This window comes from Xenopus laevis, chromosome 1S (genome assembly GCF_017654675.1).
Source record: "Xenopus laevis strain J_2021 chromosome 1S, Xenopus_laevis_v10.1, whole genome shotgun sequence".
NCBI classification, from domain to species: domain Eukaryota; kingdom Metazoa; phylum Chordata; class Amphibia; order Anura; family Pipidae; genus Xenopus; species Xenopus laevis.
In genome coordinates this window covers 201,415,549-201,443,362 of record NC_054372.1, presented here as the reverse complement: position 1 = coordinate 201,443,362, position 27,814 = coordinate 201,415,549, and the positions used below count along the sequence as shown (strand labels likewise).

At 42.1% G+C, this 27,814-nt stretch overlaps 1 protein-coding gene across 1 annotated transcript in view; it reads right to left on the bottom strand.

Moving 5' to 3' along the window:
* The window catches only part of LOC121399249 (receptor-type tyrosine-protein phosphatase F-like), a gene marked incomplete at its 3' end in the record, with an annotated part of 42,730 nt that overhangs the window by 1,083 nt on the left and 13,833 nt on the right, over positions 1–27,814 (bottom strand). Inside the window, exons 5-21 of the mRNA XM_041579296.1 lie at positions 26,251–26,506; positions 24,280–24,319; positions 22,602–22,713; positions 21,003–21,070; positions 19,478–19,617; positions 19,032–19,119; positions 18,852–18,922; positions 18,200–18,236; positions 17,738–17,835; positions 16,994–17,110; positions 9,641–9,795; positions 9,272–9,407; positions 8,685–8,834; positions 7,390–7,483; positions 5,961–6,040; positions 4,645–4,779; positions 659–784 (exon numbers count right to left, since the gene is read on the bottom strand). Of these exons, the coding sequence (XP_041435230.1) occupies positions 659–784; positions 4,645–4,779; positions 5,961–6,040; positions 7,390–7,483; positions 8,685–8,834; positions 9,272–9,407; positions 9,641–9,795; positions 16,994–17,110; positions 17,738–17,835; positions 18,200–18,236; positions 18,852–18,922; positions 19,032–19,119; positions 19,478–19,617; positions 21,003–21,070; positions 22,602–22,713; positions 24,280–24,319; positions 26,251–26,506 (1,903 nt within the window). The remainder of the gene's footprint in view (positions 1–658; positions 785–4,644; positions 4,780–5,960; positions 6,041–7,389; positions 7,484–8,684; positions 8,835–9,271; positions 9,408–9,640; positions 9,796–16,993; positions 17,111–17,737; positions 17,836–18,199; positions 18,237–18,851; positions 18,923–19,031; positions 19,120–19,477; positions 19,618–21,002; positions 21,071–22,601; positions 22,714–24,279; positions 24,320–26,250; positions 26,507–27,814) is intronic.

Genomic DNA, 27,814 nt, shown 5'->3' with positions numbered 1-27,814 from the left:
AGTGGATAGCTATACTCCGACAAGGGATTCAGATCCCGCATACTGATAACCCAGAAGTAGGAACGAAGTGCATAGACTTAGGGATGATAGAATTTCTCCTGGGTTCCACTTAGGGTACAGGCTGAAAGCTGGGAGTAGCTTCTCAATTGCTGCTTAACTACTGCTGTAACTTCCCCTTGCCTGCAGGGATCTAGCTGTTCTTTAGTGCTGTGAGTATATGTGCTATCCTTTGTACTATATGTACTATATGTCCTATGAACTCCATTGTGGATTGTGCTGTAAACCACTGGCGCCCATTTCTTGTGCATTAGCACATTGTTACAGTTGCACTACACCCTGCCTCCACACTGTTGCGAGGGCTTGCACCTGAGAAAATCCGTCTCAACCGTGGCACAAATATATTTGAAAGTAAGCTGATTATAGAGACGGTTCCACTCAATGTATTACAGCGCTACATAGGTATCATTTTTGTATTTATTTGTTATTTGTGCTATTGGCTAACACGGTCCCACAGTTTTTGTTTTGTACTCGGCACAGAGACATTGATGGCAATTTGACTTCCTCACCCTGGTGCTGTGTATATAAGTACTGCTGTATACTGTATATATACCCGTTACCCCATATACCCCCATCCCCATTCTTTGTTTGCACCGCTCACCTCTTTCTTATGCTGCAAGTGAAGTGTCGCCCCAGAGAAGCCGCTGTCTCTTAGGCTGGAAATCTTCTTGACCTGGAAGTTGCTGTAAGTTGATTCCCCAGACACCGGCCAGAAGTGCGGACAAAGCTGTGGGGAAAGAGATGTCAGAGATACATGTGTGTGACCAATAATAACTGGGGACAGAAGAGTTGAATTGATGCATCTGGCGCTCACAGACACACCTGTATCCCAGTGTAATGAGGCATCTGTTGTTTTCTGTCTCCTTCCTCTGGATCCACTACAGTTACACACATCTCACTTGTGTCTTTCTTCAACCTAAACTACTGTGTAACTATGTGCTGTATAATAGAAACTCTGTATTAACTGTATAATAGAAACTCTGTATTAACTGTATAATAGAAACTCTGTATTAACTGTATAATAGAAACTCTGTATTAACTGTATAATATAAACTCTGTATTAACTGTATAGAAACTCTGTATTAACTGTATATAAACTCTGTATAAACTGTATAGAAACTCTGTATAAACTGTATATAAACTCTGTATAAACTGTATATAAACTCTGTATTAACTGTATAGAAACTCTGTATTAACTGTATATAAACTCTGTATAAACTGTATATAAACTCTGTATAAACTGTATAGAAACTCTGTATAAACTGTATATAAACTCTGTATAAACTGTATAAAACTCTGTATTAACTGTATAGAAACTCTGTATAAACTGTATATAAACTCTGTATTAACTGTATAATAGAAACTCTGTATAAACTGTATAGAAACTCTGTATAAACTGTATAGAAACTCTGTATAAACTGTATAGAAACTCTGTATAAACTGTATATAAACTCTGTATAAACTGTATATAAACTCTGTATAAACTGTATATAAACTCTGTATAAACTGTATATAAACTCTGTATAAACTGTATATAAACTCTGTATAAACTGTATAGAAACTCTGTATAAACTGTATATAAACTCTGTATAAACTGTATATAAACTCTGTATTAACTGTATAGAAACTCTGTATAAACTGTATATAAACTCTGTATTAACTGTATAATAGAAACTCTGTATAAACTGTATAGAAACTCTGTATAAACTGTATAGAAACTCTGTATAAACTGTATAGAAACTCTGTATAAACTGTATATAAACTCTGTATAAACTGTATAGAAACTCTGTATAAACTGTATAGAAACTCTGTATAAACTGTATATAAACTCTGTATAAACTGTATAGAAACTCTGTATAAACTGTATAGAAACTCTGTATAAACTGTATAGAAACTCTGTATAAACTGTACAATATAAACTCTGTATAAACTGTATAGAAACTCTGTATAAACTGTATATAAACTCTGTATAAACTGTATAGAAACTCTGTATAAACTGTACAATATAAACTCTGTATAAACTGTATAGAAACTCTGTATAAACTGTATATAAACTCTGTATAAACTGTATAGAAACTCTGTATAAACTGTATAATATAAACTCTGTATAAACTGTATATAATCTGTATATAAACTGTATATAAACTCTGTATAAACTGTATAGAAACTCTGTATAAACTGTATATAAACTCTGTATAAACTGTATAATATAAACTCTGTATAAACTGTATATAAACTCTGTATAAACTGTATAGAAACTCTGTATAAACTGTATATAAACTCTGTATAAACTGTATATAAACTCTGTATTAACTGTATAGAAACTCTGTATAAACTGTATATAAACTCTGTATTAACTGTATAATAGAAACTCTGTATAAACTGTATAGAAACTCTGTATAAACTGTATAGAAACTCTGTATAAACTGTATAGAAACTCTGTATAAACTGTATAGAAACTCTGTATAAACTGTATATAAACTCTGTATAAACTGTATAGAAACTCTGTATAAACTGTATAGAAACTCTGTATAAACTGTATATAAACTCTGTATAAACTGTATATAAACTCTGTATAAACTGTATAGAAACTCTGTATAAACTGTATAGAAACTCTGTATAAACTGTACAATATAAACTCTGTATAAACTGTATAGAAACTCTGTATAAACTGTATAGAAACTCTGTATAAACTGTATAGAAACTCTGTATAAACTGTACAATATAAACTCTGTATAAACTGTATATAAACTCTGTATAAACTGTATAATATAAACTCTGTATAAACTGTATAATATAAACTCTGTATAAACTGTATATAAACTGTATATAAACTGTATATAAACTCTGTATAAACTGTATAGAAACTCTGTATAAACTGTATATAAACTCTGTATAAACTGTATAATATAAACTCTGTATAAACTGTATATAAACTCTGTATAAACTGTATATAAACTCTGTATTAACTGTATATAAACTCTGTATAAACTGTATAGAAACTCTGTATAAACTGTATAGAAACTCTGTATAAACTGTATATAAACTCTGTATAAACTGTATATAAACTCTGTATTAACTGTATAGAAACTCTGTATAAACTGTATATAAACTCTGTATTAACTGTATAATAGAAACTCTGTATAAACTGTATAGAAACTCTGTATAAACTGTATAGAAACTGTAAACTGTATAGAAACTCTGTATAAACTGTATAGAAACTCTGTATAAACTGTATAGAAACTCTGTATAAACTGTATATAAACTCTGTATAAACTGTATAGAAACTCTGTATAAACTGTATATAAACTCTGTATAAACTGTATAATATAAACTGTATAGAAACTCTGTATAAACTGTATATAAACTCTGTATAAACTGTATAGAAACTCTGTATAAACTGTATAGAAACTCTGTATAAACTGTATATAAACTCTGTATAAACTGTATATAAACTCTGTATAAACTGTATAGAAACTCTGTATAAACTGTATAGAAACTCTGTATAAACTGTACAATATAAACTCTGTATAAACTGTATAGAAACTCTGTATAAACTGTATAGAAACTCTGTATAAACTGTATAGAAACTCTGTATAAACTGTACAATATAAACTCTGTATAAACTGTATATAAACTCTGTATAAACTGTATAGAAACTCTGTATAAACTGTATAATATAAACTCTGTATAAACTGTATATAAACTGTATATAAACTGTATATAAACTCTGTATAAACTGTATAGAAACTCTGTATAAACTGTATATAAACTCTGTATAAACTGTATAATATAAACTCTGTATAAACTGTATATAAACTCTGTATAAACTGTATATAAACTCTGTATTAACTGTATATAAACTCTGTATAAACTGTATAGAAACTCTGTATAAACTGTATAGAAACTCTGTATAAACTGTATATAAACTCTGTATAAACTGTATATAAACTCTGTATTAACTGTATAGAAACTCTGTATAAACTGTATATAAACTCTGTATTAACTGTATAATAGAAACTCTGTATAAACTGTATAGAAACTCTGTATAAACTGTATAGAAACTCTGTATAAACTGTATAGAAACTCTGTATAAACTGTATAGAAACTCTGTATAAACTGTATAGAAACTCTGTATAAACTGTATATAAACTCTGTATAAACTGTATAGAAACTCTGTATAAACTGTATAGAAACTCTGTATAAACTGTATAATATAAACTCTGTATAAACTGTATAGAAACTCTGTATTAACTGTATATAAACTCTGTATAAACTGTATAATATAAACTCTGTATAAACTGTATATAAACTCTTCTGTATAAACTGTATAATATAAACTCTGTATAAACTGTATAATATAAACTCTGTATAAACTGTATATAAACTCTTCTATATAAACTGTATAATATAAACTCTGTATAAACTGTATAGAAACTCTTCTATATAAACTGTATAGAAACTCTGTATAAACTGTATAGAAACTCTTCTATATAAACTGTATAATATAAACTCTGTATAAACTGTATAGAAACTCTGTATAAACTGTATATAAACTCTTCTGTATAAACTGAAGGTGCCACTAACCCGCCGTATGTCCTGCGCCGGGTGCATCACAATGATGGAGGTGCATCTGTAATCCCACACCAGGGACCAGAGATCCGGCAGTGTCTCCAATTTGGGGAGCTGAGTGACAATGAACTGATCCTCTTGGCTGTTGGACTGGGGGAAAATGGGGAACATGAAAGGAACACGCAAGGAACACGGGGTTTCAAGGGAAAGACAGAACATTGGTACAGATGCCCCCAGGGTCCATCCAGAGATGGTTGTGCATTAGGTTCTGGGGTGCCCCCTAAAACACATATATGGGCACCAGGGGTTCTCAAACATGTGACTTAAACACTTAGACTGTAAGCTCTATTGGGTAGGGACCTACTTGCTACTGTGTCCCTTACCCCATAACACTTAAGCTCTGTGTCCTTATATGAGTTCTGTGTACTGTGTATATTTATTGTATTTATTGTGTACTTTTATATATTCTACTGTTATAGTATATTGTACTGTCATTTACAGTATATTGTACTTTTATGCATTTTATGTGACTCCTTAACAGCACTTTATACATCCGTGTGATCAGTATTATGTACCAGACAAACAATATAATATATAACTTATAAATACAGCACAGTGTCACATGACTGGTCACCAGAACCAATGGACAGGCCCATGAGAAGTGAAGGCCCCAGTATAGAAGGTTATAGGGACATAAATATATATATTATAGCAGAGTCGCCCTATTATCTACCCACAATACAGAATATTTCCATTCTTCCAGATGGTCGTTAGTGACCCTAAACTTATTTCTGGGAATACTCGTTATTACTGTTAAATGGGGCGAGTAACTATAAGGCTGAGCAAGGGGTGTGATCAGTGAGTAATGGAGCGGAGTCTTGGCCAATGGGGCATGAGTTGGTCATAACAGGACATGATGTGGGAGCCTGGAGGTCAGTGGCCAGTGTTGGACTAGGCTACCTGGGCCCCTGTGGGCCACTATAAGCCCAGACATACCAGTAAGATGACTGCAGTACATGGATTGTGAGCACATTAGCCACAGACATACCAGTAAGATTACTACTATAATGGGGTCCAGGAAGTAGAACTGGAGGCCACTGGGAATATTTCCCTGAAGAAAATAACTCCTATTGTGTCTGGTTTAACTTTCTCTTTCACTAGATAACAAGTTATTTGGTTTATTGGAGGCTGTGTCTGGTTTATCCCACCCCAGGGGCACTTCTTGTCTGTCCCAGAGGCTATTGGCAGGGGGACAAATGAATACGTGGGTATTTAGGGTCCCTCTGGGGCGGGACATTATATAGAATATAATAACTGTACAATATACTTACATTTATAAACACAGCATTGATGTAACCAGGGGCGCCATGTTGGTCCATCACAGACATTAGGATTGGACGACAGTGATCACCTGAGGGTGCAGAAGTTATTGTTATATACGTGACAGCCAATCAGGAACTGATACAAACAGGCCACACCCAGAATGGTACAGGGAGAGGGAGGAGATTATCCTGTACATGGAACATTCCTTCCTTCAGTATCTATAGACATAGATTTGGGTTGGAGCTGCCATATGGTTTCCCTTAGGCAGCACAGTATAATGGGATTTTTTATTTAGGTGAAATACAGTCACACCCCAATTTTATAGGGCTGTTTATAAATTTTGAACTACCCATTAACCTACCTATTGACCTACCCATTTACCTACCCATTAAAGGGAAGATAAACACTGCTGTTCCCCCATACTTTACCCATTATTCTTGCACTGCCAAAACCACAATATATTTAACATTTTATCAAGGTTAAGGAATGTTGGGAGCTGTAGTTCAGCACCATTCATGTTGTAAATATTGATTAAAGGGGTGGTTCACCTTCAAGTTAACTTTTAGTATGTTATAGAATGGCCAATTCTAATCAACTTTTTAATTTGTCTTCATTATTTATTTTTAATAGTTTTTTAATTATTTGGCTTCTTATTCTGACTCTGTCCAGCTTTCAAATGGGGGTCACTGACCCCATCTATAAACAAATGCTCTGTAAGGCTACAAATATATTGTAATTGCTAAATTGTATTACTCATCTTTCTATTCAGGCCTCTCCTATTCATATTCTGGTCTCTTAATAAATCAGTGCATGGTTGCTAGGGGAATTTGCACCCTAGCAACCAGATTGATGGAATTGATGGAACTGGAGAGCTGCTGAATAAAAATCTAAACAACTCAAAATGCACAAATAATAAAAAATGAAAACCAATTACAAATTGTCTCAGAATATCCCTCTCTACATCATACTAACAGTTAACTCAAAGGTGAACAACCCTTTAATAAAACGTTTCCCCGTCTCTCCAGGGTCAGTGTCGCTATTAATATGGAAAGGAACCCTCCAATTAGAATTCCAGCTGATCTGTGTGAATCTGTTCTTTGTTCCTGCAACTCGAAGGGTTAAACGTGGCTTCTTTATCCCAGAACAAGTAAACAGCAGAGTGTCGTCCCTTCTGATGCCTCATTCCAATGTCATATCTTGGGGCCACATCTCCCCATGTAGCATAAGAGCAAGATGGCCGCTGGGAAGCAGCATTCTCATTGGTCAGTTGCATCAGTAATGATTTGTTTGGGGCATTGACATTAGAGAACTAGGGGCGCAGTGGGGCAGCTGTACTGAGGGTTTCTACATAAAGTGCTGCATTTCAGTGCCTACAAGAGAAAGACAAAGTTGGGGTACCACTGTAAGGATTATAGGGATCAAGACTAATGGAATGACCTGGAATGATGTCGGGATGAAGATTCTTGCAGTGATTCTCATGGGCTTCTCTGTACGAGCAGATTCTATACAGTTCTGTTAGTTTCTCCACAGCCTGAAAGGGTTAACATGTGATGAACAAAACAGTGGGGAGCCAGGAAGTAGGTACAACCCCCCCCCAAATTACAGATGTTGTCCAGGTGCCCCTCACATGGAAAGTCACAATGATGGGAAATGGGCACAAGGCCACTGATGCACCCGGCACAAAATGTGTGAGGCTTCTGAAATGTTGTTATAAATATAAATATATATATTATTAAATTAGTGCCCATTTCTGACTCTAATACCCCCCCTGTATATGGGTCGGTATCAGAGGTACTTCCATAGTATATGTTGGGTGAGTATCTAGAGGTACTTCCATAGTATATGTTGGATGGGTATCTAGAGGTACTTCCATAGTATATGTTGGGTGGGTATCTAGAGGTACTTCCATAGTATATGTTGGGTGGGTATCTAGAGGTACTTCCATAGTATATGTTGGGTGGGTATCTAGAGGTACTTCCATAGTATATGTTGGGTGGGTATCTAGAGGTACTTCCATAGTATATGTTGGGTGGGTATCTAGAGGTACTTCCATAGTATATGTTGGGTGGGTATCTAGAGGTACTTCCATAGTATATGTTGGGTGGGTATCTAGAGGTACTTCCATAGTATATGTTGGGTGGGTATCTAGAGGTACTTCAATAGTCTATATTGGGTGGGTATCTAGGGGTACTTCAATAGTATATGTTGGGTGGGTATCTAGGGGTACTTCAATAGTATATGTTGGGTGGGTATCTAGAGGTACTTCCATAGTATATGTTGGGTGGGTATCTAGAGGTACTTCCATAGTATATGTTGGATGGGTATCTAGAGGTACTTCCATAGTATATGTTGGGTGGGTATCTAGAGGTACTTCCATAGTATATGTTGGGTGGGTATCTAGAGGTACTTCCATAGTATATGTTGGGTGGGTATCTAGAGGTACTTCCATACTATATGTTGGGTGGGTATCAGAGGTACTTCCATAGTATATGTTGGGTGGGTATCAGAGGTACTTCCATAGTATATGTTGGGTGTGTATCTTGAGGTACATCCCAGGTATGTGTGTGTATCTCGAGGTACCTCTCAAGAATGTAATAAGTTTCTAGCTACAGTTGGAACAAGTGAAAAAGAAAAACAGAGGTATCTCTGCACAGCGCCCCCATCTGACACAGTAAGTATAGGGGGTGGGGCACAGGGGCCAATGAGAAATAGCAAATGAAGGATCTACCAACCTGGAATTCCCTGGTGAAGCCGGATGTGTTGGTTCCAGGATCCAGGGTCTGCATGTGGCGCATGTGAGTCAGGACTCCCTCTACTGGCAGACTGGTGGAACTGCACACAAGTGTCTCCAGCAACACGTCATACAGGAACATGTACTGACCCTGCAATGTGTAACCAAAGAGACTCTCAACTCATTGGCCTTTGCCTAAATACACAACTCAACCTGAAACCTAATTTGCATTTTCAAATGTGGGAAAAAGAAAATAAACGATGATACAGCTGAATGCGACTCCTGCAAGAAGTACAAGAGTTGTTCCCATGCACTTGGCTGGCCAGTCCTACAGGCTCAACTAAAAGGTTTATTTTTGGAACCACAATGATTTAATTTACTGAATGAAACGTCTCAGTCACTGCACAGAGTAATGGGGAAGAGGTTTGGGGACATCATGTGACAAGGAGATTCATTTAAACTGGGAAGAAAAGAAGAGGAATAAGTGACACTGGCAGATAAAAGGGGCAGAGGAGCTTCCAGTTTGGTTACATGGGGTTAATTGTTATAGTTTCTCTCTTCTCACAAGGTACAAAGCTGTCAGTTTACCTGGTTCTGTATCATATTGGGTCGTCTCCTGCGCATCTGGAGGGCACAGTCATAGACATTCACCTTGCCCTCGGCCCGTGCCCTCTTCAGCAATATGTCCAGCGCCAGCAGCGTCCCCGTCCGACCAATCCCTGCACTGCAAATTTAACCCAAAACACTTTCACTATGCACAGAACATACAGAATGCTCAGTGTGTAGAGACAGCAGAAGGAGGACATTCTTGCCCCGGAGAGCTTACAATCCACATAATGTCCAATAACATCACTAGGTAACATTTAAAGGGTATTTATAAAGGGGTTTCCTATTTGTCAGCTTCAAATCATCCAGAATAGAACCCTGTCTATAGCCCCAATGAACATGGGATCTTACCTGCAATGCACTATAACTGGGCCTGACCCGGGAAGCTTGCACTTATTCATCTGGTCCATCAGCTGCAGAAGCCCAGATGGCTTACTGGGAACTCCATGGTCCGGCCATTGCAGGTAATGCAGATGCTCTACTGTCCTTTGGGCTGAGTCTCCCACCTGCCGAATGTGGGAGATTTGGGTTAAAGAGACAGTGTATCTCATTCTACCTGTGCCAGTCAGTGATTAGAGGTGGGACCAGAGTTGCAGCTTCTCCTGATGTTGGTAATGTCAGAGAGCAGGGCTGGGACATATTACTCACTATCACTTGCTAATGTTTCATTGGTTTTTAACACTTTAAAACCAAGCAGGAGGTTTTGAACCCGACAGCCCCTTAAAAATGTCCATTTGGCAACCCTATGTGGGACAGATAAGCATGGGCATCGACAAATGAAATGATTAATTATTTTTTCTAGTAATTATATTGGCATGTCTGGGGTTAATGGACTTGTTACTCATTTTCTGTAGTAAATATACTGGCACATCTGGTAACATTTTGGGATAAATATATGGTGTGGTATAAAGGGTTATTTCCACAAAGTGGATGTGGCCAATAAATCTTTGCTGTACTTCCCGCCACAGAAAATGTTCAAATTTTGGGAGGTAAAATCCTGTCGTCAAACAGGTGACCCCACTCACTGGCTCCTATACTGGACTGTTGATGCTCCCTGTCAGGGAACTTGGAGTTCCCTCTGGGGAGGTTGTCTGGATCTAGGAGGAAGCCCCTCAGGAGGGATCAGGATCGTGGTATCCAGGGATTAAGCAGAAGGGGTAATAGAGTTCAGGCAACAGGTCAAAAGGCAGGCAGAATACAAACAGAGTCCAAAGTCCAGGCAGGGGGTCAACAACAAGAGATCAATCAAGAATATCCTCAGGGATAACAGCAATAGCAACAGGGAACCCAGGAATCTACTCAGGAACAAGATCCTATTTTCGGGCGCCATCTTGGCGCCTCAGGCGTCCTTTTAAAGGGGATTTTTGGCGCCCTTGCGTCGGCGTCAGCACGTCTGCGACCGACGCGCTGCGCCTGCGTCCGTCGCGCCGTTGTGATGTCTTCGCGCCTGCGCACTTGCGCGCAGGCGTCTCTGCGCCGGCGCCGCTACCCACGTGGCGGCCATGGGCGCCGCCATTTTGGGAGCGGCGTCGGAAGAGGTAGTTGCGCCGCCCGGAGCTCCTGGTCCTGCTCCGGGCGGCGATCGTGACAGTACCCCCCCCTCACGGGGGGCCTCAGGACCACCGGGACAAGGCTTCTGGGGAAACTTGGCGTGAAAATCCCTCACCAGACGAGGAGCGTGAACATCACGGTGTCCTTCCCAGGAGCATTCTTCAGGGCCAAAGCCCCTCCACTGAATGAGGTACTGAAGGGACCCTCTGGAGATCCTGGAGTCTAGGATTTTCTCCACCTCGTACTCGAGTTGACCCTCCACAGAGATGGCAGGAGGAGGAGATTGACCGCCAGAGAACCGGTTGGTGATGGCGGGTTTCACCAGAGACACGTGGAACACGTTGGGGATTCTTATCTCTGGTGGAAGCTGGAGTCTGACAGCCACAGGGTTGATTATCTCCAAGATGGGAAATGGACCCACGAATTTTGGACCCAACTTGGGAGATGGTATCTTCAACCGGATATTCCTGGAAGAGAGCCAGACATTATCACCCACCTTGTAGGGAGGAGAGGATCTTCGACGACGATCCGCGAAAGTCTTATGAACAAGAGCGCTCTTCTCTAGGTTCAACTTAGTAGCAGCCCAAATAGCAGACATATGGGCTGCGGAATCGTCAGCAGCCGGGACGTCAGATAGCACAAAGTCTTGGGGAAAAGCTTGAGGATGCTGCCCATACACCGACATGAACGGAGATCTTCCTGTAGAGGAATGACAAGCATTATTATGAGCGAATTCCACCCATGGGAGGAGATCAGACCAGTCATCCTGGCAGAGGGATACGTGGTTCCTCAGGAACTGTTCCAGGGCTTGGTTGACACGTTCAGCTGCCCCATTCGTCTGCGGATGGTATGCAGATGAAAACTGAAGAACAATTCCCAAGTCTTTGCATAGTGAACGCCAGAATTTGGCAGTAAACTGGGTGCCTCTATCGGAGACGATCTCCACCGGGAAACCATGCAGGCGGACTGGATAAACAATGTACTGGATAAATAGCTGGGACAACTCCACCGCAGAGGGCAACTTCTTCAGGGGGATGAAATGGGCCATTTTGGAGAATCGATCAATGACAACCCAGATCACAGTGTTCCCACAAGAGGGAGGAAGTTCGACAATGAAGTCCATGGACAGGTGGGTCCAGGGATGGGAAGGAACCGGCAAAGGCTGTAGTAACCCACTGGGGCGAGAGTGGCTTGACTTAGATGTGGCACAAACATTACAAGCAGCAACAAAGTCCTTCACATCTTTGCGGATATCAGGCCACCAAACCAGGCGTCGTAAGAGTTCAAGAGTCTTAGCTGGGCCAGGGTGTCCGGCTTGCCTGGAGCAATGGGTCTGTTGCAGGATAGGCAGACGCAGCTCAGGAGGAACAAATGCCATTCCAATGGGTGTATCAGAAGGAGCAGAAGACTGACCAGCAAGGATTTGGTCGGCAAACTGTGGATACAGGGAGGCAATAATCTTGACTGGAGGGATGATTGGCTCTTGTCTCTCAGGAGAGCGGTCCACCGGAGTGAAGCTACGAGACAAGGCATCGGCCTTCTGATTCTTGGAGCCTGGGCGATAAGACAAGATAAAATTAAATCGAGAGAAGAAGAGAGCCCACCTTGCTTGTCTGGGGTTTAGCCTCTTGAGGGACTGGATGAACTCGAGATTCTTATGATCGGTGTAAATCTGAACAGGAATCAGAGAACCCTCCAGGAGGTGACGCCACTCTTCAAGGGCAAGTTTAACAGCCAAGAGTTCTCGGTTCCCGACATCGTAGTTCTGCTCTGCGGACGAGAACTTCTTGGAGAAATAAGCACAGGGGTGCAACTTCCCATCAGCGGGGTGTCTCTGAGACAGGATGGCTCCGGCTCCGACTTCAGAAGCATCAACTTCGATGCAGAAGGGTAGTTCGGGATTGGGGTGTCGGAGGACAGAAGCGGACGTGAAGGCCTCTTTCAAGGACTGAAAAGCTTCAATGGCAGATGGAGGCCACAAGCTGGGTTTACCCCCTTTCCGGATGAGGGCCAGGATAGGTGCAATGCGGGAAGAGAACCCCCGGATGAACTGCCGATAGTAGTTAGCAAATCCAATAAATCTCTGGATTGCCTTGGTACTCAGCGGGAGAGGCCACTCCTGGATGGCAGACACTTTCACGGGATCCATCTCAAATCCCTCAGGAGAGATAATGTATCCTCGGAAGGGGATCTTGGACACCTCGAAGACGCACTTCTCCAACTTGGCGAAGAGAGAGTTCTTCCTCAGACGAGAGAGTACCTCCTTCACCTGGGAGCGATGGCTTTCTAGGTCTTTAGAAAAGATCAGGATGTCGTCCAGGTACACGACTACGAACCTTCCTAGGAGATCCCGGAACACATCGTTAACAAACTCCTGGAAGACGGCAGGGGCATTGCAAAGGCCGAAGGGCATAACGAGATATTCATAGTGCCCGTCACGAGTGTTGAAAGCCGTCTTCCATTCATCACCCTCACGGATGCGAATGAGGTTGTACGCCCCCCGGAGATCCAACTTAGAGAATATCTTCGCCCCCTTCAGCTGGTCGAAGAGCTCTACGATCAAGGGCAGAGGGTACCTGTTTTTTACAGTGATTTTATTCAGGCCCCGGTAGTCTATGCATGGTCGAAGGCCTCCGTCCTTCTTCTCCACGAAGAAAAACCTAGCCCCTGCAGGAGAGGTAGAAGGGCGGATAAACCCCCGCTGGAGATTTTCTTGGATGTATTCCTTCATTGCGGTAGTCTCAGCAGGAGAGAGAGGGTAAGTGCGGCCTCTGGGGGGCATGGCTCCTGGCAGGAGTTCGACAGGACAGTCGTAAGAGCGATGTGGAGGAAGGAATTCCGCAGACTTCTTACAGAACACATCGGAGAATTCTTTATAACAGGAGGGAAGAGACTTTAACTCGGTTGAGGAGATAGTTACCTTCTTGAGGGGTTTAGCAGGAAGGCAATGCTGTAGGCAGAATGGGCTCCAACGAGAAACCTGCCCTGTGGACCAGTCTATGGTGGGATTGTGCAGGCGCAGCCAGGGGAGACCCAAAACAACAGGAACAGCGGGACAAGAGATAATAAGAAACGAAAGTCTCTCTTTATGCAGGGTCCCAACCTGCACAAGTAGTTCGCCAGTGGTCATCGTGAGTACAGACTCCAGGGGTTTATCATCTATGGCGACAATCCTCATGGGAGAAGGCAACGGAAATAGGGGGATTCCCATGTACTTAGCAAAGAGAGCGTCCATGAAGTTACCCCCGGCTCCGGAATCGAGGAAAGCATTCCCGAAGACGGTCTTATCAGTCAGACGAATCTGGAAGGGAAGGAGAAACCTGTGTGAGTTTCCTTGGGTCTTCCCCTGAGACTTTTGAGTAGTGCCCCCTACATGAGTTACCATAGACATACCTCGGGGTACAAAACTCTTAGCCTTTGCAGGACAGGCATTGGCGAAGTGGGAATGTCCGCCACAATACAGACACAGGCCTGACATCCGTCTGCGGAGTCTCTCTTGTTCAGTGAGGCGAGTTCTTCCCACTTGCATGGGTTCCTCCTGGAGAGAAATGGATGCTTGGGCAGGCGGGGTGACAGGAGCCTGCAGGAGAGGCCTCTGGAAGCGGGGTGCCAACGTGGGTTGAAACTTCCTGACACGATCTCTCAGGGTTTGATGCTCTCTCAGAAGAGTGTCCACCTTAACAGCCAAGGCGATGAGGTCTTCAACTTGCGTGGGTAATTCACGGGAGACCAGGTCATCTTTGATGCGGAGGGAGAGACCATTATAAAATGCAGTATGGTATGCGTCGTTGTTCCAACGAGTCTCAGCAGCAAGTGTACGGAATTCAATAGCATACTCCGCTACACTGCGACTCCCTTGGCGGATTTGGAACAGACGGGAAGCAGCGGATGTCACCCGGCCGGGAGCATCAAAATTTTTTGAAATTCTTTGAGAAATGCTTCTGCGTCATCCATCAGTGGGGACTGCTTCTCCCAGTGTGGAGATGCCCACTCGAGAGCTTTCCCTGCCAGACGAGTAATCACAAACCCCACCTTGGCACGTTCAGAGTCAAATTCAGTGGGGTGTAGGGCAAATCGAATCTGGCACTGATTCACGAATCCTCGACAGGCTTGAGGATCGCCATCGTAGAGAGGCGGAGCAGGAGTATGTGCACCAGAAGTGGAAGACTGGGTAGCCATGGCAGCAGCCGCTTGCGGAGGAGGTGCCGGCAGGGGGGTCGCTGGTGTCAACAAGGAGAGCTTTTCCAGGATCGCCTCCAGCGTGTGTCCCACGTAATTCTGCCGGGCTTCATACGCCTCCATGCAGGAATGCAGGCCCCGAAAGGCCCTGCCGAAATCAGGCTGAGCTTCCTCAGTGGGATCCATGGCCCGAAAATAATGTCAGGGAACTTGGAGTTCCCTCTGGGGAGGTTGTCTGGATCTAGGAGGAAGCCCCTCAGGAGGGATCAGGATCGTGGTATCCAGGGATTAAGCAGAAGGGGTAATAGAGTTCAGGCAACAGGTCAAAAGGCAGGCAGAATACAAACAGAGTCCAAAGTCCAGGCAGGGGGTCAACAACAAGAGATCAATCAAGAATATCCTCAGGGATAACAGCAATAGCAACAGGGAACCCAGGAATCTACTCAGGAACAAGATCCTATTTTCGGGCGCCATCTTGGCGCCTCAGGCGTCCTTTTAAAGGGGATTTTTGGCGCCCTTGCGTCGGCGTCAGCACGTCTGCGACCGAAGCGCTGCGCCTGCGTCCGTCGCGCCGTTGTGATGTCTTCACGCCTGCGCACTTGCGCGCAGGCGTCTCTGCGCCGCTACCCACGTGGCGGCCATGGGCGCCGCCATTTTGGGAGCGGCGTCGGAAGAGGTAGTTGCGCCGCCCGGAGCTCCTGGTCCTGCTCCGGGCGGCGATCGTGACACTCCCTCATCTCTCTTGGTTCTGTTGGGCCCTGCTGGCTGCTCACTGCCCAAAAACTCTCTCCTTAGGATGAAATGGTTTAAAGATGGCCGTGTGTTCCACTGTGGAACTGACGTCCATCTTGAATCATTTAGGGAGTTTGAGCTCTGCAGGAGGCAGGAGCCAGCAAGCAGTATGGCAGCACTAAGAAAGAAGGCTCTTATATTCTGCCAGCAAATGCTTTCAGTCTCTCCTTTTTCTGCAATCATCTAACTGACATATTTGGGGTTGATTTGTTTTTTGTCCATTATTGCAGTGATCTTACTGCCATGTCTGGATTTAGTTAAAGGGGTGGTTCACCTTTAGGGTTAAGGAAACACGAGCAGATTTGGTGAGATTAGTCGCCCCGAAGAAGAGGTGATTTGTCGCGGGGGCGGCTAATCTCCCCGAATCTGCCCGTCTGTCCTTATTTAAGGACTGCCTTCCCCTACCTTCCCCCCGGCTATAATGAATAATCGCCAGCGGGATGGCACTCGCGGTGCTTCGTTTTGTGAGGTCGCCCGAAGTGTGAGGCAACATTGGGCCGCGAGTGCCATCCTAGTGGTGATGTTTCATTATAGCCGGCGGGAAGGTAGGGGAAGGTATTTCTGGGAAATTGTTCCCCCGAAGAAGAGGCGATTTATTGCTGGGGCGACTAATCTCCCCGAATCTGCCCGTGTGCCCTTACCCTTTTCGTTTGTTATAGAATGGCTAAATCTGAACAACTTTTCAATTGACGTACATTTTTTTTCTTTTTAATAGTATTGTATTTGTTTTTTTGTTTGCTTTTTCTTCTGACTCTTTCCTGCTTTCAAATGGGGGTCACTGACCCCATCTAAAAAACAAATGTATTGTTATTGCTACTTTTTATTACTCCTCTTTCTATTCAGGCCTCTCCTATTCATATTCCAGTCTCTTATTTACATTGCTAGGGGAATTTAGACCCTAGCAACCAGACTTCCGAACTTGCAACCTGGAGAGCTGCTGAATAAAGAGCAAAATAAGTCAAAAACCAAAAATAATTAAAAATGGTCCAATTGCAAATTGTCTCAGAATATCCCTCTCTACATCATACTAACAGTTAATTTAAAGGTGAAGAACTACTTTAATGCTCATAATGCATTTCTGCAGTGATCTTACTGGCATTTAGGGTAATTATTGCTAAAGGCAGTGGTAAAGCTCAGTGTCTGTCCATGTCTGTCCATATGTACTAACCCAGAATACTGTACCTTCTGTAGGGTGAAGCTGCGGCTAATGAAAGCTCCTGTCTGGCTCGTACTTTCTATTGAAACTCTGATGTCTCCATATGTCTGGATCTCTTCTGGCCAATAACGCTCACATTTTACCTGGAACCCCCAAAAAAGTAACAGTTACACAGAGTGATATTGGGGTGCACAAGTGGCCCCTGGCTGGAGCTGGTTCTTTACTTTATCTAGGAAGCCCCCCAGAAAGTAACAGTTATACAGACACATACTGGGGGAGCACCAGTGGCCCCTGGCTAGGGCTGACTCTTGTCTTTATCTATTGGCCTGAATTCCCAGCCAGCACCATGACTCTCCTTGTATTTCCTATGGGAAGGAACTTTACACTGACTGGTCACAATATGGAAAAATACCTTTTAGGAAACATTTGAAGAAGTCAAAAATGTATGGATTCTCCTCCCCACTTTTCCCATCTAGTGAGAAGATTATTCAATATACATGTTCCCAGAATTCCTATTGAGATTACGATGTGACCCAAGCAAGTCGCTGGACTCCTGGATCAGGCTACGGGCCACTAAATCCCTTTCAGGGCCACATCCTTCCAACACTCTGGGTGATCCAATAGGAAGAAACAGATTTTCTGATGATGAGACATATTTGCCCTTGTGTCTATTGTTGAGCCAAACATCCACAATTGGCCAAAGGAAAATCCCATAAAACTGGTACCAACCACAAAGCAGCACATTTGCAGAAAGTCCAGTATCTCCTCACCTTGTTCTGCTCCTCTAAAGCCGTCAGCATCACAATGACTGAGCTCTTCTCCTGCCAAACCATGTGCCAGAAATCTGCCAACGTCTCTGGGAGGGGACCTGGGACCAACACATGCACCCCTCATGTTACTGAACCCCACATTATTTGCAGATAAACCTGTGCCAGGATTAAACCCCTCTCCTTCACCCCAACTCCTACTGGTCAGATGAACCTCATCACTAAGCTCAGGAGGAAGTTTATTGTACTCATGGTGTCCCTACACAATAACTAATGGGCTCATTAATAACCCATTGTCATGGTTTTTACCCACAATAACTGTTCCCATAATGTGTGACTATAATGTGTGACCACAACTAAAACGTGTGTTTTATAAAGATATAATGTATCAGAGACTCAGGCTGTAGCGTTGGCCAAATCATTATAAAAGTCTAAGTTCAAGGCTGAGGTTGGGAAGAGACTTACCTTGGGTAGCTATGAAGAATTTGGGCTCTTTGTATCCCTGAAATGAATAGAATGTGGCATGAGGGAAATGTATTTGCTGTGGATATACAACAATGGAAACAATACAAATAATAAAGACTATATAGAGGAATCAGATGTTTAATTGCACCAATTGGAGATCCAATTCCTTGTCTGACAATGAGTTTGGCACTAAAGGTGGAGAGAGAAGAAACAAGTTCAGTTCCCAGGGGTGTTTGTCAATGAGTTTGGACAGTCTGTGGCCTACACTCCATGATCAACAACAATTCAGCGGCAGAGCTGAGTCCCGACTCACTAGTGGAAGCAACTCCCAGCAGCAACTCCCAGCAAAAACATCTAGTGGGATCTTCCCAGAAGAGTAGGGTCAATTGTAGCAGTAAACAGAGGAGCAACTTTATATCCACCCCCTTGGGTTAGGAACATTGGGCAGGCAGGGTGATCTATACTCATAACTTTATATTGGGAATAAGACACAGGCAGGTGTGTGGGACAAGACTCTGTTGCTGAAGTAACATTCTTAATAGAACAAATACTGTACAAAAAGACATTGGGCTGAGCAGAGTGTTGTTACTATGAGTAGAGCGAGGGGTCAGTCTGGTACTGAGGTTGTGTATCAAGGGATCACTGTACTCACATCTATGTACGAGGCATTGATATAATCCGACCCTGAGGGGTTTGATCGCAGAATCACACGGCAGTTATCATCTGAGGAGCAAACACAGAGCATGAGAGCTGCTGAGCATTCTGGGTACCACAGAGTTACAGATCTATGATAATTACCCTACTATTTCACATTACACATAGTTGTACTTACAAGGGATAACATTTTTGTATCGGTCCTTAGTTTTGTTCTGCTCAGATGAGGCAGCGGCACAGGGGTACAAGGGGCCCGAGGGCAGTTCCTGGAAATGTAGGCAAATATCACAAATAAAGCTGAGAGTACAAATCCCAGACAACACTTAAGGAGACCATATACAGGCTGAGAGAAGCTGCCTATAGACAAAGTCAGCCCAGTGTATGGGGCCCCAGATGGGCTTCCACGATCAATATCTGGCCAGAAATCGGGCAGATGTTGATTGGGTAGGATTAGAACTCCCGTTGGATGGAGGACCGTATCAGCGTTGAGATGTGATCTCTGGGCCCTAGGAAAGAAATCTGCTCATTTGACCCCTTTATACCAAGTCACAATTCCCTTTTTATATAAGGTCAGTATGAAGAGTAACTTTAGGGAAACACCTAGGAAAAGCTTGTCCTACACACCTTGTATTCCTTGGGACGCCCCACAGGTAACATGTTGGAATTCTCCTCATCACCCTCTTTATTGACCAACAGCTCCTCATTCCGAAACCTTTTTACAACCTCAAGTAGATCGTCGACTGGAATGTCTCTCTTCTTCTTACCTGTACAGATCAGAGACACAGGCAAGAACTCCACAAATAAGTTTCCATGGAGGAGAAGAAATGGATCACAGCTGTAAGATGTGACAGTTTTACTCACCCTTTATTTAATTAGTCTCTGGAAGGGTTTATACAGCAACAAAGATATGATGGGAGTACTGCTACTAGCAGGTTACAGTATAGCTAAAAACACATAACAGTATACATACTAGCAGATGAGATTTATGCGGGTACAAACAGATGGGAGTATGGGTACTAAGCAGGGTTATTGGGGTTAGGGTTATATAGATGTATTGGGTATTACAGGTTTTACTTATGTATTGGGTACAACTAGATGAGAGTATGGATACAACTAGATGAGAGTATGGGTACAACTAGATGAGAGTATGGGTACAACTAGATGAGAGTATGGATACAACTAGATGAGAGTATGGATACAACTAGATGAGAGCATGGGCACAACTAGATGAGAGTATGGGCACAACTAGATGTGAGTATGGTTACAACTAGATGAGGGTATGGGTACAACTAGATGAGAGTATCGGTACAACTAGATGAGAGTATGGGTACAACTAGATGAGGATATGGGCACAACTAGATGAGAGTATGGATACAACTAGATGAGAGTATGGATACAACTAGATGAGAGTATGGGTACAATTAGATGAGGATATGGGTACAACTAGATGAGAGTATGGATACAACTAGATGAGAGTATGGATACAACTAGATGAAAGTATGGATACAACTAGATGAGAGTATGGGTATAAATAGATGAGGGTATAGGCACAACTAGATGAAAGTATGGATACAATTAGATGAGAATATGGGTACAACTAGATGAGAGTATGGATACAACCAGATGAGAGTATGGGTACAACTAGATGAGGGTATGGGTACAACTAGATGAGAGTATGGATACAACCAGATGAGAGTATGGGTACAACTAGATGAGGGTATGGGTACAACTAGATGAGAGTATGGATACAACCAGATGAGAGTATGGGTACAACTAGATGAGAGTATGGATACAACCAGATGAGGGTATGGGTACAATTAGATGAGGGTATGGGTACAACTAGATGAGAGTATGGATACAACTAGATGAGAGTATGGGTACAACTTGATGAGAGTATGGATACAACTAGATGAGAGTAGGGTACAACTAGATGAGATTATGGGTACAACTAGATGAGAGTATGGATACAACTAGATGAGAGTATGGGCACAACTAGATGTGAGTATGGGTACAGCTAGATGAGGGTATGGGTACAACTAGATGAGAGTATGGATACAACCAGATGAGGGTATGGGTAAAGAGTATAGCTATTAGTAGGTTACAGTATGGATACTTATAGCAGATGTAAGTGCTGTTTGAACTCACTCACCATGAGCATTTCTGTTGCCCATTGGGATCCAATTGGACATGCCAAAAGAAGACTGACACATTGCAGATCTGAATTATCAATGACATACATAATTAGTATAAATATAAAGGGAAGACCCAGTGTAAGCTCTTGGGAGAAGGGGCTGAGAGTATCAAATTGACAGACAGTTCTTATTTAAATAACAAGATATGGCCCAAGGGGCCCCAACAGAACTAGAGAAGGTACAGGATACTCATACACAGGGAGTAATGGCTGAATTATAAGTACAATTTAACTGCTAATAAAAGTGCCAGCCGCCTGTTTATCTAAGGGTTAATACCATTTTACAGGTACACCTACCACAGGGGGCAGTGTAGGGACTAGAACATCATCTGGGGATATTTATAGTGAAGGTCCATGTACTGCTCTTCTTCTGCATTGTCTGGGTGGGTGTCACATTGGAGGTTACAGTATTATATAGTTATAGTATTAAAGTATTAACTATATATTATATAGTATTATATAGTATTATACAGTATTATATAGTATTATACAGTATTATACAGTATACATATATTATATAGTATTATATAGTATTATATAGTATTATACAGTATACATATATTATATAGTATTATACAGTATACATATATTATATAGTATTATATAGTATTATATAGTATTATACAGTATTATACAGTATACATATATTATATAGTATTATATAGTATTATATAGTATTATATAGTATTATACAGTATACATATATTATATAGGTTCTGATCCAATGACTGAGTTGCTTTTGGGGACAGACATTAGACATTAGAGCAGGTGCTGCCCCCTATAGGCACTGAGTTTGCAAGAGAAGACATTGAGCCTGACATGAGTGGGTTATTGGGGTGCCCCAACTACAGAACCAGAAATGAGAGGAACTCTCAGGTTACATTCATTGTTATTGACCCCCCCCACAGGAATATTGATTAGTGGGAAAGTATTAATTGATAAAATCTGTCAGGGACACAATCATTGGTCAGTGAGTCTATTCATGGTGTGGATTCATCTCACACAGGTGATCCAAAATCCTCACACCAGGTACAACACCCCAAGTCTTACTCAGTATATCGCCAGTTCTACGGATCTGAATAACAGAATTACCTGGGTATTTTACTTTGGTACCTCCATAGCAGCACCAAGGCTGCCCAATACAGTGGCCCTACAGACTGCCCCTCCCTTGCTTTGCCTTTATATACAGGAGGGGTCCCCAGTACTGACAGTAAAGACCCTACTCAAGTGCTATGTTCACCCTGTTTTGGGGGTGCTATAACAATAGTTGCACAATACAATAATAAACTGTTCTTACCTCCCCCCAGTACCTGTCACTTCCCTCTATCCCTGGGGCAGGTCACTCAGCAACAGAACTGGCTGATCCCCCTAATTCTGACCTTGTCTGATAGCAGAAACATTATTGGGGTCCTGAGGAAGGTGGTAGAGTTTGTTGCTCAGAGCACATAGGGTACCTGGGGGCAACACACAGTTCTCTCCTTGTTTGTTACTAATTATCTCTTCAATCATCATCTGTGATATTATTATTATTCACTGTTAGAACAAAACTCTACCAACCTGACCAATCCCAGCTTGCAGAAGGCCAGCAGGACCACCAGGAGCAGCAGTAGGGCCCCGCCCCCTGCAAGTCCTCCAATCAGTGTAGGTGGGAGGGGCTGGTTTCCTGCGACTAAAGACAAAGACAGAGGCCGTCATGATACAGGTCATGTAAATAAATAAATTGTGCTGGTGAAGGAACGTGTTCACTAAGGTCTGGAATCAGCCGTGTATAAAGGGGTCTCAGCCTTTCATGCCCTGCTCTAAGCTCAGCTAATGAAGCCCATGGAGGGGGGACATAGTTCACTGCAAGACCCTTTATAGGTGATGTGTAGGTCATAATATAACGGAACTCAACACTTTTATCATCCCAGACCCCCATACGTGTTGTACCAACTGTATTACAAACTGCTCATGGGTTCAGTACAATATTAGCTTCCAAAGGAGTCCAAACATGACTGGGTTTGATACTGGGGGTGTCAGGAATATGTGGGCAGTGGGGCAGGTCACACAGATATTGGTCTGTAGGGAACTAGTACCAAAAACAATGACCGGTCAATATATATTATATTAATTTCTCTCTATGTTCCATATATCGTCATTATATTATTACCCCTGATCATACTCACAAGAGGTTATAAAAACACTCAAACTGCTCTGCCACTACCTATCCAGTTACTTGATGCCCTTTATCTGTAATAGATAGTCAGCTCTTCTGCCCAAAAACTAAATTTGTTTTGGAGGACCAGTTTTTGTTGAGAGTTCATCCCATTGGTTTCCCCTTGCCCCCAGAACCAGGAAAGTCTATATTTAGTATACTGTAGGTATAAGTACAGGTTTTCTATGTTTTTCTCTTTTATTTTATATTGTGATGATTTTAATGTACAGTGTATGTCTCATGCACTAATATACCTTTTATAATATTAACTATAAATTGTAATATCTGTTGTCCTTACTGCTATTAAACAACTTATAGCCTTAAAATGTGTAATTGTAAGCATTAAAGGGTAAGTAAACCTTTAAAATAAGTGAATGTAAAACTGATGAGGGGTCTATTCTAAGTACTTTTGTAATTTACATTCATTATTTATATTGTTTTTATTCCAAGATATTAAGGGATACATGTGCTGTTAATATGAATGAATTGTGTTACAACAGCGCCACCTGCTGGTCAGTTTCCCACCAGTCTGACCAGCAAGTAGTCAAGGAAGTTGTCAGGAGAAAGAAAGAGGCTGATGTTCTTCTGCTTAGGAATAAAATCAGAAACCTTTCTCACATCTTTCCTAAGCAGAAGAACATCAGCCTCTTTCTTTCTCCTGAAGCTTTTACACTGCTTCCGAAGAAGTCTCTAATGTTAGCCTAATAATATCCTCCCGTATAATCTATTTAACAAATTGTCCGCTGTGGATATTCATCTCTGTTGCTGCATATTAAAGACTGTTGCTGAACTGCAACTCACCACATTATAGGTGTGTGGGCCTCATATAGATTGATGGGGACATATATGAGCTGCTGACATTGCACTTTAGTCTCATGAATTATAAGAATGGCTTATTTACTGATGAATTATGTATTAATGAATTATTTCATTAAATTAAGGGTAAAACCAGTAGAGATTCTTATTTTTTAAGATTTGTGTTTTTCCATATGAATATTTTGGCCTGTGAGTAGACTGGGAGAATGTAGAGGAGCAACTTACTGAGGAAGGGATCAAATCTGGTGCAGGAGGATTTATTCACCTGTCAAAGAACAAGGAAACATCAATTCATAGAGAACATTATGATCTCCGTTTTTCTCCATTTCACACACGCTGATAAAAACTGATATTTCCCAAATCATTTTAAATCAACAAATTATCTAATGGAAGTTCAGTTGCCCTTTAAAGCCCAACAGAAGTGGAGTTGTAATTCTAATTGCTGCCCCTTACTCCAGGGAGGAGCGAGTTACAAGAGGATTCACAGAGACTAGGGATGCGCCGAATACTGGATTTGATTCGGGATTCGCTCAGGATTCGTCCTTTTTCAGCAGAATTCAGATGCGGCCGAACTGAATCCTAATTTGGATATGCAAATTAGTGATGGGGGAGGGAAATCATGTGACTTTTTATCACAACACAAGGAAGTGAAAAAAATGTTCACACTTTTTCCTTTCCTGCTCCTAATTTTCATACGCAAATTAGTATTCAGATTCGGTTCAGTATGCGGTCAAATCTTTCACAAAGGATTTGGCCAAATCCCAAATAGTGGATTCCCTAACCGAGACACACAGGGGCACATTTACTTAGCTCGAGTGAAGGGTTAGAATAAAAAATACTTCGAATTTCGAAGTATTTTTTGGCTACTTCGACCATCAAATTGAATACTTCGACCTTCGACTACGACTATGACTACGAATCGATAGTCGAAGTACTGTCTCTTTAAAAAAAACTTCGACCACCTACTTCTCCACCTAAAACCTACCGAGCACCAATGTTAGTCTATGGGGAAGGTTCCTATAGGGTTTCTAGCCAATTTCTGATCGAAGGAAAATCGTTCGATCGATGGATTAAATCGATTTAATCGTTCAAGCGAGCAAAATGATTTTTTCTTCGATGGTTCGATGGAACGAATTGCGCTAAATCCTTTGACTTCGATATTCGAAGTTGAAGGATTTAACTTCAAGGGTCGAATATGTAGGCTTAATTAACCCTTGATATCGACCAATAGTAAATGTGCCCCACAGTGTAATGTTTCTCTCTGATGTTTATTGGGGATCTTTACGTTTGGGACATTATTATTGACACTACTCCATGGTTACTCATAGTTTTATATCTTTATAAAGAAGAAAAAGATGAAGAGAGATCAGAGAGACCCCAGTCCTCAATCCTCTCAGCTCAGATCAGATGTAGATTTGGTGACAAACATTTCCTAATGAGAATATTGTCTAATTCAGTCAAATCTAATTCTAATCACCTTCTAAATTTCGTTTCCATCCTCACTGGGTTTATAGTGTAAAGGTGCCATACACGTTACAATGACAATGTTTCCATAAAAGATCATTCATTTCAATACACACGTGTAGAGCTGAATAAATACATATAAAAACATATAAAAACAATAGAATTCTATCTGTATCTGATGATTCAGCAGTAACAATGGCCGATGTTCAGGTCCCTTCAAGGCCCCAATCAGAATGTTACAAGGAGCCCAACTGACGAGCCGAGCGATATCCAAATCTTCTGCCAATATTGATCAGCTCATCTCCCGCTTTACACGTATGGCCACCTTAACCGCCATTGTATCTGTCCCTTTCTCTATTCTGTACTGCTGGTTCTGACTACATGTACCATCGAGTCAGTGTTGCAGTAATGGGGTCACTTGTCTCCAGTCTCCAGAGGAGATAGACCCTGTGACTATGGGGGAGGGCTGTGAATATATTGGTGACCCCTGGTTTTTCATTGGGGGGGGGGCTGAAAGTTCCAAAATGAGCTGTTTCATGAAGTACAGAGCTGGGCAGTTGATGCTCCCTCTATGGTCACTTCCATTCCCAGCTTTGCCTGAGTGATCAGCGAGTGTCGGTTCTGACCCAGTGAACTTGCTCCTAGTCACTGAGACCAAGGCTGGGAATAAAAATGAAGCAGAACATCAGCCAATGCAGCTCTTGGAATAAACTCAGTGTAGTAGAGATCTACCTGCTTCCATGTGCTGGTGACTCTCAGGTACACCGTGTAGTTCTGATGTGGGCTCAGGGGAGCATTGTAGAAGCTGCCATAGTGCAGCCCATCCCCGAGGGTCAGACTCCTACTCCCTGTAACATTCTCAGCTGGGAGTAGCAGTGCCGTGTACAGACTCGGGGTATGGCTGGAGTTGTATCTTGTGCTGCTGTAACTGCTGCAGAAAGGACTCAAGCTCCCGTTCCATCCCCTGCTGATGATTATCTCATAGGAACTGGGGAGGGAATGAGATATAATGAGTAGCAACAACAGGACAGAGGTGCAAAACAGAAGCACCCACACCCCAAACACATAAAGGAAGGTTAATTGGCTCTTCACAACACTAACCCAAGTCTGCCAGCCTTGTTTAATATATTTTATCAAGACCTTTTCAATAGAAACACAGTACTAACAATTGATAAATAAGGGGTGTTCTTTTGCTTTCTTTATTAAATTGTACATACTGATGTAAGTCAGACCCCCCTTTTCAATCAATTCTTTTTGTATCCTTGAAGATAGATCTTTTCCTCTACCAGACAAAGTAATGTAGATTGTAAGCTCATTGGGGCAGGGAGTGATGTGAATGTGATATACACCTTAGATTGTAAGCTCACTGGGGCAGGAACTGATGGGAATGTGATAAGGACCTTAGATTGAAAGCTCACTGGGGCAGGGACTGATGGGAATGTGATAGGGACCTTAGATTGTAAGCTCACTGGGACAGAGACTGATGGGAATGTGATAGGGACCTTAGATTGTAAGCTCACTGGGACAGAGACAGATGGGAATGGAAAAGGAACCAGGTTTGGATTGGGAGTCAAAATAGGCCCTGGCATTTCAAGTAGACAGAGGCCCAATCAGGCCCCACCAGCCCAATAAACAGTGAATGTCTATGGCATCTTACAGCAGCACCTCTGTCATTTACCAGAACCCACAGATTGTCAGTCTGGGCCTGATAGGGATCCATTGGGGCAGGGACTGATCAATAATTTGGGTAGTGTGATGTGTGACTTTTTGGCAATATAAAAATAACAGGAGCCAATAGCAACACACAACACCTTTGGAATTACCCATATAAACCATTTTTCTATATTTATATTTAAAGTTGCTGATTGGATGGGGTGAGTAGCACTTATGACCTCAGCTTTGCACCCCTTAGCAACACTTGTTCCCTGGGGGATAGAGGCATTTATACATAGGGTATAATTCAATAGCCCCCAAAACAAAGGATTTTACATAGTGTTGTCCTGTGTTACCCCAAATGATTCTTATTATATGTAGTGTTACCTGTGGCAGTGTTACTTTATGACTTTTCGGGTCTATCCAATAGGGATGTAGCGAACGTCGGAAAAAATGTTCGCGAACCCCATAGACTTCAATGGGAAGGCGAATTTTAAAAGCTAGAAAAGACATTTCTGGCCAGAAAAATGATTTTAAAGTTGTTTAAAGGGTGCAACGACCTGGACAGTGGCATGCCAGAGGGGGATCAAGGGCAAATATGTTTCTAAAAAATCCATTGTTGACACAGCGCTGCGTTTTGTGC